Here is a 14,732-nt window from a genome sequence, read left to right as displayed (position 1 = left end):
TTCACCCCCTCAGACTGCGAGAGACAAAATGGCGGCCGACACTTCCTGGTTTCGACCGATTCGAATGTTTACCGACATCTAACAACCAATCATAATTGCGCTCGCGCACGGCAGGGTGCGCGCACAGTGCGCGCACCCTGCGCGCGTATTGATATGCATTTAAATGCTATTTTCTCAGGAAATGCTGAACAGATTTACACCAGACCTGCAAAAGGCACTACCTCTCTGCCAAATTTCACGTAATTCTGTTCAGCAGTTCGGGCTGTAGCTTTGTCTAAAGGTCCTATGGAAAAATTCATGGGGAAAACGTGTTTTGGGACCCCCCCTTTTTCTCGGCCCCCGCTTGACGAATCACCCCGAGACTTTCAGGGTAGGAGCTGAGCGGAGCGCCCCATTAGTTTTGAAAATTTCGCGAGGATTCGTCAACCGGCGCCAAAGTTATTCAAAATAGAATTTTGAGATTTCCTATGGAAACTAGGTTGTAGGTAGGTACCGTGAGAAAGGCTGCAAAGCCGAAACGCGTCGGTTGACAGACTGGCTCTGTTCGTGAAATAAACAGGAGAAATAAGGATTGATGTGTGAAAAAAAAAAAATATATATATATATATATATATATGTATATATATATGTATATATATATCCATATATATATAGTCACTGAAATACCTAAAGGTTACGGAGACGTTATTGTTAGACTCAGATTTCACTCGTACAAAACCAGTGAAATTCACCAGTTATAGTTACCTGAACTAACTATAACATACGCCCCCACAATGCACTGCTTACAACCTTACATAATACAGCACTCATGATATGATCAGTGACATCATTGATGACATCTCAAATGACATCTCTGATGGCATCATCAAGTGAGTTTAAATGTTTTTAAGCGTTTATGCGTGTTGAACATGAAAAGTGTTTTTTTTACTTGCCTTTATCTTTGCCGTTGTTTGACGAATCTTCATGAATTTTTTCAAAAACACAGCACTGTGATTCTTGTTGCAAATGGGTGACCCATCATGCAAGAGACGAGAAAAAGGGGGAGTAACAAAACATCTATTTCCCATGTTAAATTTCATAGGTACTTTCAACACTGGGACAGCCCAAACTGTTGAAGGAATCACGCCAAATTTGGCAGAAAAGTAGCTGTTGTAAATTGGCATAACTCTGATCAGTAGTTTTGGAAATAGTAAGGAAAATCTCAAATTGTATATATAGAGATGCAGATCATCCAAGGATCCAACAGTTCTCATGCTCAAATATGATTTGCTGCCAGCATTTTAAACCAGGAAGTTTTGGCAGTCATCTTGGGACTCTGCTTCATCCGAGTCCCACAATAAAATGTAAAAAAAGAAGGAGACAGGGTAGGAATACCCTGACTCCCCTTGGGCCCCTTGGGGGGTCCCTGAGGCATGTTGTTTTATAGAGACACTCACACACCCACTCACTCACTCATACAGGAACTAACAAAACCCATATAGCTACTCATAGAACCAGTTACTCACCCATACAGCCACACACTCACACATACAGCTGTTCAACACATCTACTTATTCAACCATATAGCAACTCACACACCCACTCACTTACTCATACAGCCTCTTAACACAAACAGTCACTCACCCATACAAGCACACACACACTCACACACACAGACATGCAGACATAGAACCAAAGTCTGATACGCACATAGTTGTGCATCCATACACTCACACACAATACCTAACACAGCCTCACAGATCCACAACACACTTAAACAGTTTGGATACTAGGCCAATAAATAGAATAAATAGTTGATCAGGGGGTTCTGCTGTTGACCATATATCCATTAAATGCACATCTCACACACCTGTGCAGGAGGCAGGATTTCCAGGAATGTCAGACTTGCGGTACTTAGATTTTCCTGAAGTGAAAATAAATGCCTAACACTCTATCTGCCAACTTTGACTGAAGTACCTGCTGGTGCAGTCACCTAGCTTACATACACCTATGTAGACTCCAGCACAAATCTTTTTCTTCACCTTGTCTCCTAGAAGCAGCCAATAGATGGAACCTGGATTTCAGTCTATTGGTGAACTAATCGATCCCCCTTCAGGGCGACCTTCTATCATATTTTCTTAGAGGTTTAGTTACTTATGTATGGGTAACTAATTGATCCCCCTTCAGGGCAACCTTCTATCATATCTTCTTAGAGGTTTAGTTACTTATGTATGGGTAATTAGGACCATGGCAAGTGGCCCACCAATCTGCCCAGGTCTCCACCGCCCCCCTGGAGGACTACATGGTGATTTCAAGGACGGTTTTCTGAAACACTTTGTATCACACACCATGGAGACTCACTGTTGAGCACTTGAAAAAAGCCTAATGTGCTTGTGACAAGTGGGTGTATGCAGATGGGAGTGTACCACTCTTCCAAAGTGCAGAGGGAGTGTTGTGGGCAATAGAGGGGGGCTGCAAGGGGACACTGCCCAATATGCAATGGAGAGTATGTGAACTATTACAATACAAAAACCTACAGGTTTATGGTCATTCTCACATACATATCCTTATGCTCTCCTTGAAAAACACATAATGCATTGTTCTGCCTCCAAACCTCTCACCCTAAGTGCATGCACTGTTGCTCCCATTCTGCTAGTCTTTACCCTTATGCACTGCACAAAGCAAGCACGAGGAGATGATGAACGGAGTGCTAAAACTGTTCAGACACACACCCCCAGTCACTATTAGATCTGGGTTCAATCTATCATCTTTCTTTAGCTCACTTCACCACTCAAGGTCAAAACCAGCCATATGCAAATCAGTTTTGACCCTGTTCCTCAAGGGAACAGTCCAGCCCAAACTGCCAAACCAGGTCTTCCCTGGACCGGAAACAAGCATCATGGGACCAGGTTTGGAGTTACACCCCTCATCAGCCAAGGCGAGCTTGAATCCAGTGGCAAAGTGAGCAAGGGGCCCATATCTAGGCATTACCTACCAACTTGGGGTGAACAAAACTAACACAAGGAGAAGATAGACAGAGTGCTGAAACCTTTCAGAAACTCACCCCTAGTCACTATTAGATCTGGGTTGAATCCATCATCATTCTTTAGCTCACTTTGCCACCCCAGTTCAGCCCCAGCCATATACAAATCGGTCTTGACCCTGTTCCTCATGTCCAGCCTGAACTGCAAAGCCAGGTCTTCCCTGGACCAGAACAAGCATCCTGGGACCAGTTACATCATAATGAGGGCCATTGTGTTTTAAGTACTCCTAACTCTATGTGCAGCCCCTTAAACCCCTCTCATACCCTTCATCTCATATAATGTATTTTCACGAATACACTGCCCCAATCTTACTAACCAAACTACGCCCCTGGCTGCATCCACCCTAGAGTTTGAAGTCATGAAGTCTATATCTCACATAACCTAACTATAACTCACATACATCCATATTCACCACTGCTACCTTTGTATTAATATTCTAACCAACTACTGAAGCTGTTTGAAGATCCCATGACTGAACCCTCTGACAAGGTTTGCTTCTTTATCTCCTGTGTCTTTTTACCTCCCCACCAAGTCTCCATTGAAAGTGTTTCAAAATTGGCATATCTTTAAGGACAGCGCATATGAGTATAGGGATTCTCAACTGATATTTCTCCATTGGTCTGGCTTGACAGATCTCCTGCTTCCAGAGGGAACAAAGGGAAAACATGCTCATTATTTAAACAGTTTTGTGTACTTTTCAAATGCATTTTCTTCGGATGTTCCTCAGATCCAGGATCATCGAATAATCTAAGAGCAAATGCACTGCCACAACCTTTTACAATGCAAATCAGGACAAACACTACTCAGCCAATTTACTTCAAGCTACAAAAATATTTTATCTCTAAGTGCTGTTCTAGTTCCATGCCAATTTTGATGTATTTCTGCTTGATTGTTTTTTACCGTAGCAAACAGAAAAAACGTATATAGAACCTAAAATATAGAACACATTTTGACCCCTTCTTTAGCCATTTCCTCAGGGAAGATCTATATAAAACCAGACATTCTGAAACTGTGCTACGTGCACAAATTGTGGTCCAAATTTTGGCTAGGTTTGTTTGCCAGAAGTTTTAGAGAAAAAAGGTTTCCATTATTAAGTGACAACCATAAACATCATTACAGACTCCATAATATACATTTATATTGTTGCCTGGCAAATTATATCACTCTGCTCTTATTGCACACTCATGACGAATGCTTAGCAGCTTTGTTGGCTCAAGATTCAAACCTGTAAAAAGTAATGAATACCTAAAAATCAAATTACCATTGCGGGTTCCCGACGGGAAGTTGGTGGGCACTGTGCCACAAGGCACAGATGCATAAATAATGTTGCCACCTAGGCCACAAATGCCAGTTGTGCAGCTCAGGCCATCTGTGATATTATAAACTTCTTCATGCAGCTTGAAGGTTCTTCCATTATAGCAGCACAGACAATCTAAAAGAGGACAACACATGCAGAAATTATAAAAAATTAAAAGAACGAAATTTAGAATTTTTTTAATTACCCTCATTACAGCATACAAAGTCACAGAAATTAGAGTTAAGGATTGATGTAGGCATGCACTGGAGGTTTCTGCATTGGTAGAGCTTCTTGAGCTTCAGTCATTGTTTTTCTTACATCAGAAGAGGGATTAGAGAGCTGCGACATTAATATGCTGTCTCATGAATATGCATACCAATAAATAGCAAATCACATGATTGAGGTCATGCTGATGTTGTCCGCGACACCATTATAAATTGCACTCTGTTATTCAAGAACTATATTATCAGAACTGGATATTGCACTCTCTGTTATTCAAGAACTACATTATCAATACTGGATCATCCGCTTCACTAAATAGATAGACAATGGAGAACCTTAAGAGCTAAAATCCTTGATTTATATATTTATTTATAATGTGTTTGTATATTACCACTTTACACCATGGGCTCTTTGCCCCTGGTTTTTAAGTATGAGAACATTCCAAGCACTGTTCTCCAAGAGTCCTTGCACCAAATATCGCTGCTAAGGTACCTTAGAACATAAAGGTGTCAGGTCCACATGCTGCATCGTGTCACATTTCCAGCGACACAGAGTCAGGTCATAAAACATGCTATATTTGGTTAATGAGCCCTGACTAGTGTGACACTAGTCTTAGGTTGTTTGTGTTCCAGTTCCTGGAGGACCTTGCGTGGCAGTTCAGGTTGAACTGATCCCGTTGGAGCAGGGTCTAGATTGATTTGCATATGGCTGGATCCAAACTAAGGTGGCATTGTGTGAAAAGTGACAATGGACTGGGATGCGGCCCAGAGTACATACCAGTGGCTGAGAATATTTCAAGTATTCCATCCATCACTTTTGTATACTTTAGTGTGTTGCCCCAATTGGGATGGCTATGCACAAATGTGGACATAGTGCACACTGTGCCACTGGAATCAAGGTATACCAGGCAGATGAACCCTAATTATGGCAAAATCGGTCTTGGGAGCTTGTATTGCTGATCAGAGAGGACCTGGCTTTGTAGTTCTGGCTGGACTGTTCCCAATGGAGCAGGGTCAAGACAAAATTGCATAGGGCTGGTTCGATACTGAGGAGGTATGGTGTGCAAACAAAAGATGGACTGGGTTGTGGCTCAGAGTAATTACCAATGGCTGAGATTAATTTAAGCATTCCTTACGTCTTTTTTTCATATACTTTAAAAGGTCTTAACAGTCCACAAGGCATGGAGCGCTAACATTAAACATCAATCTTAAAACAAGACTGGTTCGCCTCCTTCTTAGAAAACCGAACTCAAAGAATCAAGATTAACCAATCGCTATCCTCAACCACACCGATCACCCTGGGAGTCCCTCAAGGTTCCGTCTTATCTCCTACCCTCTTCAATCTATTCATGGAACCCTTAACTGAAATCCTGAAACTCTCCAATATCCATTACCGTATGTACACGGATGATACACAACTATACCTAAAAATATCATCGCCGGATGACATCCGACTACTCAACACAACTTTACAAAAACCCCACATCTGGCTAACAAAAAACCACCTCAAACTCAATGTGCTCAAAACTGACTGTCTCCTTATCTCCAAACCACAAGGACAAGGAGACATAGTAAACTACATGAAACACCTAACAGCCCTCAATTGCAAACCTCACATTATCGATTTCACAAGATCACTGGGAATAATACTAGACAAGAATCTCAACATGAGGGAACATATCAGCACAGCCACCAGAGGAGCCAACTTTCATATGAGCATTCTCAGAAAACTAAAACCCTTCCTCAATGACAACGACCTAAAAACAGCCATTCAATCTCTAGTTCTACCCAGAATAGGCTATGCAAATACAACCATATGTGGCTTGCCGAGATCCAGTCTGGCTCCTTTAAGAGCCTCACTAAACCCGGCTGCAAGACTCGTCACTGGCTCCAGAAAGAGCAACCACATCACCCCGGATCTAAAGGAACTGAATTGGCTTCCTTATGAGGCAAAAGTGCAGCTAAAGATTGCATGCATGACGCACAAAGCCCTGCACCTCAATACACCAAAGTATCTAGCTAATAAACTCGAATTAGCAGGCATTAGCAGAACTCTGAGAAGCACCGACACCCTGCTATTGAAACCACAAAATGTTCCGAAAAAGAAAACCTACATACGCACCTTCTCTGGCCTAGCACCCAGGATATGGAACGCCCTGCCCCAAGCAATCAGAAAGAACCCCTCCACCACCTCATTTAAAAATGAAGTCAAACTACTTCTGATGAATAAAACTCTCTCCTGATCCCAGCCCTAATGCAAGTTGATACGAACCAGAACCTGCTCATCAACCAAGAGCCGTGTTGATCTCTAATCGAGAATGACTAACACAATCATGACCTTCAACAAGAACTAACAACATAATATGATCTCTTCTTAGATACTCATTTATATGTGACTAGCGTGCAACTTTTCTTATGATGTAACTTTTGTAAAGCGCTCTGATAGCCTCATCGGGTCTAGTCCGCGCTATATAAAACTCTATAAATAAATAAATAAATAAGACTGATACATCAGAATTGAAATAAAACATGCTATCATAAATAGTCAAATCTCCTTCAATAGGCGAACTTCATTACTGAAGAGTAGCCTTGAGTTTGCTCATCTTGCCTTCAAAAGAGCACACTCAACACTCCTAATGAGCTATCGGAAATTAAATCCGGACTGGCCATTTGAAAATCAGGGAGGCGGATCCACTATTCGCATGCAGAGCACTGCTCAAAAGTCTAAACCCTCTATAAATCAAGCTAATAGAGGCCCTAGGAATGATTCGCAATTTCTGAACAGCAAAATTGAGATAAGGGATATTAATGAACTCACCTTTGAGGTCCTCTGTGCACAGCTTCTCACCAAGCTGACTATAAATAAACACAAGAAGAGCATACATTATTATTTCACTCCCATGGATTAGCAGCAATGACTATGGAAAGTAGAACGGCGGCCCGCCATTTTTCAGGAACAATGTATAGTGTTTCCCAGCATCATACACTGCAGAGATTATAAAGTTCAGAAAGTATATTTTCAATTAATTATACGGACAGACTTTGGTTAAGGAATTGTCTAACAAGTATGTTTTATTGCTCAATTGTAATCTAGGCTGCTTCCTAGCCTCAGTTCCCCTTCTTTAGGATTAGAAACAAATGTGCAAAAACAATGCAGATGAAAAGGGGTACACTAATCCAGCACTTCATACCATCCAGCTTCCACACACCTCACTCCAAACCATCTGCTTTCTAGCTTCACTTATTTTGGTAGTGCTGTTTCATACAATCAGTGAAAAGTGTGGTGATAAAAGAATTTTGTGATCTTCAACCAGGAAATCTGGGGCCTCATTTTTGGCATTTTGGCATAGGGCAGTGCAACAAGGCACCTTGCTGCCCTGCCCTATGCCAAAGTGAAAGGGCAGGAATGCACCATATTTAAACAATATGGTGCATTTCTGTCCAGTCTGCCTGTGCTGGTGTAGTTTTGGAAGTCTAGCGCTAACAAAGGAATCATGGTGCAATGGGTGCCTCATTGCTGGCAAGATTGTATTTGTGTAGGAAGGGGCACCTTCCTGCACAAAAACAATCCTGCGAGGCATTTTACTCTTTCTATGTGTGCAGCAGTAAGAGGAAGAAATAACCATATATTTCTTTGTTAAGCCTCACTTCGGGAGGCGTATTGATTTATGGCTTCCCCAGGTTTACATTATTCTGTAAATCTGAGGCAGTATCAAATTCCATGTGTGTTGCATAGGAAAACACAATGCCCATGGAATGAGTGTCCTGCCTCACACATTTACCACTGTACATGGTTCAAAACTGATGCAGGGCTCTCATAAATGAGGCCCCAATTGTTTAATTTCAGCAAAAGCTATAGAACAAAACAAAAGAGGTGAGGACTATAGATACAGTCCTTTGTAGTGGCATGCAATCCATTCATGAGAAAAAAATATGTGGCTTTACAGAGGGACCTGAGGAGGAGAACATTGCTCGGGGAGCAGTCAACATTGTGGCCATCTGTCAGAATAAAGATGATTTTCACGTTGGGTATCTGTTTTGCCTGATTGGTTTGAGAGGAATTAGAATACAAGTTATGGATAAAATGAACGAGCACAGGAAAATGCACAAAGCAAGAAGGGGGTTTTGAATGGACAAGGATATTTTCGCAAAAGTGGCATCAGTTGCGGCACAGCACATCTTACAATATTATCACAATATGGGACATACCATGAAGTACAGTTCTGGGCTGATACACACTTCAGCTGATCTTCATCATAATATGGATTTTCTGTGCTGCATTGTGGGTAGCAGCCTTGAGAAGAAAGGAATAAATGTTTTTTTATCAATGGAGGAAAAACTGTTTCATAATTGTTTATCAGTTTGTCTAAAGAGAAAAGTCATAAGAAACCATCACTGTTTGTTTGCCGCCAGCTTTCTAAGGTGCACTCCACATTGTGTATGAGAAGATTCTGTTTTCATGTTCAATACCCCTTCTGTTTATACAGCCCCCCATGCTTATGACTGCACCATTTCTCATTGAACGTCTTCATCCCATGCATTGTTTGGACACCCTCCTGTTTATGCTTTCTCTTAACATTCTCATAGCCATACATTCTCTACACAATTCATGCACACTTTTGACCCTGTTCTGGCCATCATTTTCTGAAAACAATTCACACCAACCTCTGGACAGTCTCTTTGTCAAAACATATTCTATACAGTGTCCTATTCAATCACACTCAGAACAGTGTCCTGTACGTGCACACCAGGTAAAGTCCTTTGAACATATGTACTTTGAAAGGACTATTAACCATGCAATCTCTATACAGAGCCATGTTGCTGTCATTGATTGAGGTTGCACTAATGAGCAGCCTTTGCCAGTGGCCCTTGACATGAAACTAGAGTATTTGTAGGCTTAGTTTCTGGGCAATCCTAGCTTGTGCTTGTGCAGGACTGCAGCCACTTTCAGGAGGGGATTTTTCAAGGGGGTCGAACACTGTTCACAAATGAATTAGGGGGAAAAGAGCAGATCTGGTTTTTTAAGTGTCACCTAAATGGCATTGATTTCTGAGGATATTGTAATAAATATCATTTATTTTCATTTGTTTTATTTTCTAGGCATCCCTCTTCTCTACTTCTACATGCTGTTAATTTAGGTATAGGTTTCAAATATAAATGCCCATTTATTTATGTCAACAGTTATTCCAACGTAATACTTAAATGTATTTATGTTTTTCTGTAAGGACTGAATTTTCGTTTCCAGTGATTGATTTTACATAACAGGTTTCATAGAATCTGATAATGTCACTTCTCATTTACTGTTTTTAGACAATGGGCAAGGGTTCCTCAACTCCAAGTAGGTGAAACGCTTACTGGCCTTAATGTGAATTGCTTATTCTGAAAGTGTTCTACAATGTTTAGAATCACTATCTAAACTATGAACAGAATATAAAGTGATAGAGAGGAACTTCATACCAGACACTTAAGACAGAGGGGGCCATACAGATCTACAATCACTTTCCTTCACTGAAGGCTACAGAGGGCACCAGGCCTATCTGACTGCCTGCTGAAGCACTTCTACTTTGCTGAACATTGTTATATTCTTCAAAGAGATATGCAAGTGTAAACCATCTCTGAAACTCAAAGTAGGGTGTTTTGGTGCTATATTTAGCTTAGTTTGCTGAAAATAATGTGATGTAGGATGTATCAATTTAATAAAGCTGTATGACATGATCTGAATGTTACAATATTTTTTTAATTCACCCTTCTATCATTGCCTCAATTCTGTTTGTTTTCATAGTAGCAACTGTTTACATTGTATGCACCAAGATAGCCCCTGATTTGAGTAAATATTGAAAATATATTCCTGGTTTCTCTGTGTTCTTAAAACTCTTGATTTTGTCTTGCTAAGGTGATATAGGGTGTGGATCCCACTAACTATCCCTGTAATACCTTACAAGATTAATCATTGCCAAGAACCCCTCTCACTCAAGGGATCCTTGGTAGGTTGCTCGGTGAGTTAAGTCTGTCTGGTTTTCTGTATCAGATTGACACATTGGCAAAGTTATTTGTTCCAGAGGGTCTAGAAAGTAGGGGTGGGCGGAATTTGCAAAATCCACTTTCGCAAATTATCGCGAAAATGTTTAAAATTATCGCAAACAAGCGGAAATATCGCGAAGATGCGGAAGTTTTTTTCCCGCATGTTCGCGAGATTTTCTGCATGGTTGCGGCTCGCCAACTTACCCATGTGGTTGCTCGCGGGCGCGGCCATCTTGTTTTCAGTTGTCTCGCGGTGCATGATCGCGAGAAGAAAGACGTGATCGCGCGACGCATGACATCACTGCGGGCGCGAACTGTCGCGAGACAGCGCAAATGGCTAAAAACAATACAACATCTCATGGAGAACGCGACCGGATCAAGAAAACTTGTCGGCGAACGCAGGGAATCAGGTAAGGCGATCGCGCGCGCGAGAATGTATTATTTTACAGCGCAAGCAAGAAACAAATTATCGCCAAGCTGCGGAATGTGGAAATTTTGACATTTTCGCGCTCTCCGCGGAACGCGAAAATGTCAAATTATCGCAATTTCCGCGAACGGAACGAAATTTTCGCCCAGGCCTACTAGAAAGCCTATGAACAGGCTGTGATCCAGAAAGAAATCCAGACAACATCGCAATGCCTCTTCTGATCTTATAATGAAGTATTACCTTAAAGGTTTCACATTTTCTCATTTTTTAATCTGGCACTTGCAAGCACTTTTGCAGTCGTTGCTATGGTGCATGATGTTAATATTGTGTCAACATTGTAGGCTGAAACAAATATTGTCGAACAATATTGTGATGACAAGAATATCATGGAACAGAATATCACAAGTAAATATTTTGTGTTTTAAAGTGTTTAATATCATTTTTTGAAAAATAGTTTAATAAAATATTAATTTTTAGTTTTTATTGTTTTGGTATAAGTTTAGATTTTGAAGTTGTCTCTTTTTTTACTTATTTGTGGGTTCTTGCATTTGTAGGATAGTAACGTGGAAAGATAATTGCATATATATGTTAATTTGTGTATTTTGTTTTGCAATTCATTAAGCTTAATTAGATTGGATATGTATTCATTATTTAAATGCTGTAACTATTCAATTTATATTTTCCCATTTACTAAATATTTTTGAAGTGGGTGAATTAGATTACTAGTTATGCTGATTTTTTTACTTTTAACTGATAATTATTGATATTTTGTAATTTGATAAGGATTTTTTACTGGATAATTTCTTTATTAGTTATATGTTTTCTTTATTCAAATGAATTAATTAATTTCATTATTATAATGTGTAACGTTTTTACTTTTTTTTAACAGATCTGGGTTCAATCTATTATCATTCTCCAGCTCACTTCGCCACCCCAGTTCAGATCTAGCCATAGGCAAATCAGTCTTGACCCTGTTCCTCATGGGAACGGTTCCTCATGGGAACAGTCCAGCCCGAATTGCCAAGCCGGGTCTTTCCTGGACCGGAAACAAGCATCCTGGGACCAGTTTTGGCGTAACACCCTTCATAAGCCAGGCTAGTTTGAATCCAGTGGCAAAGTGAGCAAGGGACCCATGTCTGAGCATACCCAGTCAACTTACGGTGAACAAAGCAAACACAAGGAGTTGAAGGACAGAGTGCTAAAACTTTTCAGACACTCAGTGCTGGACTGTTCCCATGAGGAACAGGGTCAAGACTGATTTGCATATGACTGGGTCTGAACTGGGGTGGTAAAGAAGAACAGGGTCAAGAGTGAAGCACTGAGCAATACTTTCAAGAAGACAGTTACTATCAACATAACAATTGTGTGCTTTCAGTCCCACATGAAAGCAAGTGTTATGAAGACTCACATGAAAAATTAGATGGGAAAGAAAAAAAATAATCATACAAAAACAATATCTAGTAAAGGTTTGCAGGAAAACAAAGCAGAACCCCGTCTATGAATGGAATTGCACTTCAATTCTGAAGCTAAGAATATTATTAATGAAATGTCATCACTACTTAAAAAATCAAACTTGTCCAAAACGTATACATCTGCTCATTTTGGACCATTACTAACTTTCAAGGACATTGTTTAGATTGTTTGAGAAATCACATGTGTGACACCACATTCCATCATATCAAAAGTTCCTTCCGCACATCATTCAGCGGTACAGAACTTCTACAGACATTACAGTTTACCAAAACACCATCATTACAATTGGAAGCACTAAATGATGCTTTACTACACTCTAGCCCAGCATAAGTAAACAATATTAAGGACTACATCCAATCTAAATACTTTGAAGCATGCTCTGAGAACCATAATTATCCAGACATTGCCTTTACTCAAAATAACTCCAAAAATCCTTAATGGGCTTAGCCAATTACAAAATAGATATTCTTGATTTTCAAGAAATAATTTCTAAAATCCCTAATCAGGTTTGCATTATTATGCTGAAGAACACATTATAAGAAGCAAGTAAAAATGAAAGACCTCCTTGAAAAAAACAAAAATAAGGATCAATTAGAGTGGAAAATCTAACTCTTTTTCTATTTTGAGGCAAAAGATGTGATTTCTGTGAAAAATATGTAATTTGCAATTACTGCCATAATAAACTAGAACATAACTTCATGCCTTCATGTTGAATTTATAAAAATCAGGAAATATATCCAAAACCTTCCGAACTACAGCAAGTGAATTTATATGAAAGCATTTTAATTCAAACAGTGCAAACCATAGTTATAATGCAACAAATAGCTGGAGAATTTCAACCACATGAATTAGTATGTGCACTGAAAGGAAAAGTCATTTTTTTCCAACTAGATTTCAACAAAAACAACATAACCACACTTGGATTTGAATGCAAAATAGAAGAACATTTAGTTATTTTAGTCAATTGAGTGCCTACAAAAGGGAAAAACAACCACATCGAATTTGCAACGTAAAAGTTCAGAAAGCACAGCATTACCTTCAGAAAAATCAATATACACTACAATGATTTTGACATTGGAAACTACATTATCATTTGGGAAAGCAAACCAAAGGATAATTTAAACAGATTAGTAAAGAACAAGCTTAACAAATATGTACATACTTATAGTATACACCCAGTACACTCAAGAGACATGATGGGTGATGCTTTACACTTGTAGCAGATCAAGGAAGATGAAGGAAGCTAAATGAGAGCCTAATAGTGTCTGGGAAAAAAACATTAGATGCAAGATTTTATCCACATTTATTCCCCACAGGAAAAGGTTGACTAGATGATGACTGTTCAGTCCAAATTTCAGAATGTGAGTACCCTGCAACAAGATTGTATTCAGAGGATCCACCCTATCAACAAGATATTCCTTAGATTTTCACACTACTAAATTAAAGTAAACATTCTGTCACTTCTTATGCTGTTGCACATGTTTGCTAACTGGAACTGGTTTCACTAATATAACAGCACAGGATTATGTTGAAAAGGTGCATGAAGAAGATGAAAAGCTAAAATACACCTTAAACAACATTTTGTCATTTCAACGAGGGTTGAATGAATATTGGTTTCAGAGACATGGAGAATTGTAATGTATACTCAGAAATTTAGGACCACCTACTTGGTTTGTTACTTTAAGCTGTGCTGTGTACTGATGGGATGATTTGTATCAATTTCGTCTTGAAGCTAATGCTAATATTGCAGACATTCCCTGCAAAACTCTAGCAGAAATATGTTCTTTGGATCCTGCCAATGCTTGTAGCTATTTAATCACAACTTTGAAACTATGCATTTTTACTTAGCTAACAAAAACATCCTGTTGGAAAAGTACTTAATTACTTTTGGCAAAAAGAGTATCAAGGAAGAGGTGCACCACACTTTAATATGCTTCTCTACCTCAAATAAGCACCTAAGTTTGGATGCAACTCTGATGACTCAGTTCTAAATTTTATTGAACATTATGTGATTGTGACATCTCAAAAAAAACAAGAAACTATCTGAGCAAGTTTTATGCTTTCAATCACATAAATGCAGTGAGAACAAGAAACTATGTAAGCAAGTGTTACGCTTTCAATCACATAAATGTGGTAAATACTGCTTGAGAAAATATCATAGAAAATCTAAAAATTACTCAAAATGTTGCTATGGATTTCCAAGACCAATTCTACTAAAAGGAAGACTCAACAATTTAATGTCATCTGAAAGACATTAAGTTAGCAGCAAA

At 39.5% G+C, this 14,732-nt stretch overlaps 1 protein-coding gene across 1 annotated transcript in view; it reads right to left on the bottom strand.

Annotated features, from left to right (window-relative positions):
* Positions 1–14,732, bottom strand: part of LOC146860897 (uncharacterized) — a 1,545,865-nt gene that overhangs the window by 373,091 nt on the left and 1,158,042 nt on the right. Inside the window, exons 26-28 of the mRNA XM_085646178.1 lie at positions 8,751–8,835; positions 7,360–7,397; positions 4,285–4,455 (exon numbers count right to left, since the gene is read on the bottom strand). Coding sequence (XP_085502304.1) covers positions 4,285–4,455; positions 7,360–7,397; positions 8,751–8,835 — 294 coding nt within the window. The remainder of the gene's footprint in view (positions 1–4,284; positions 4,456–7,359; positions 7,398–8,750; positions 8,836–14,732) is intronic.

Source organism: Triturus cristatus, chromosome 3_1, assembly GCF_964204655.1.
Source record: "Triturus cristatus chromosome 3_1, aTriCri1.1, whole genome shotgun sequence".
Classification (NCBI taxonomy): Eukaryota; Metazoa; Chordata; class Amphibia; order Caudata; family Salamandridae; genus Triturus; species Triturus cristatus.
This window is presented reverse-complemented; position numbering and strand designations above follow the sequence as displayed.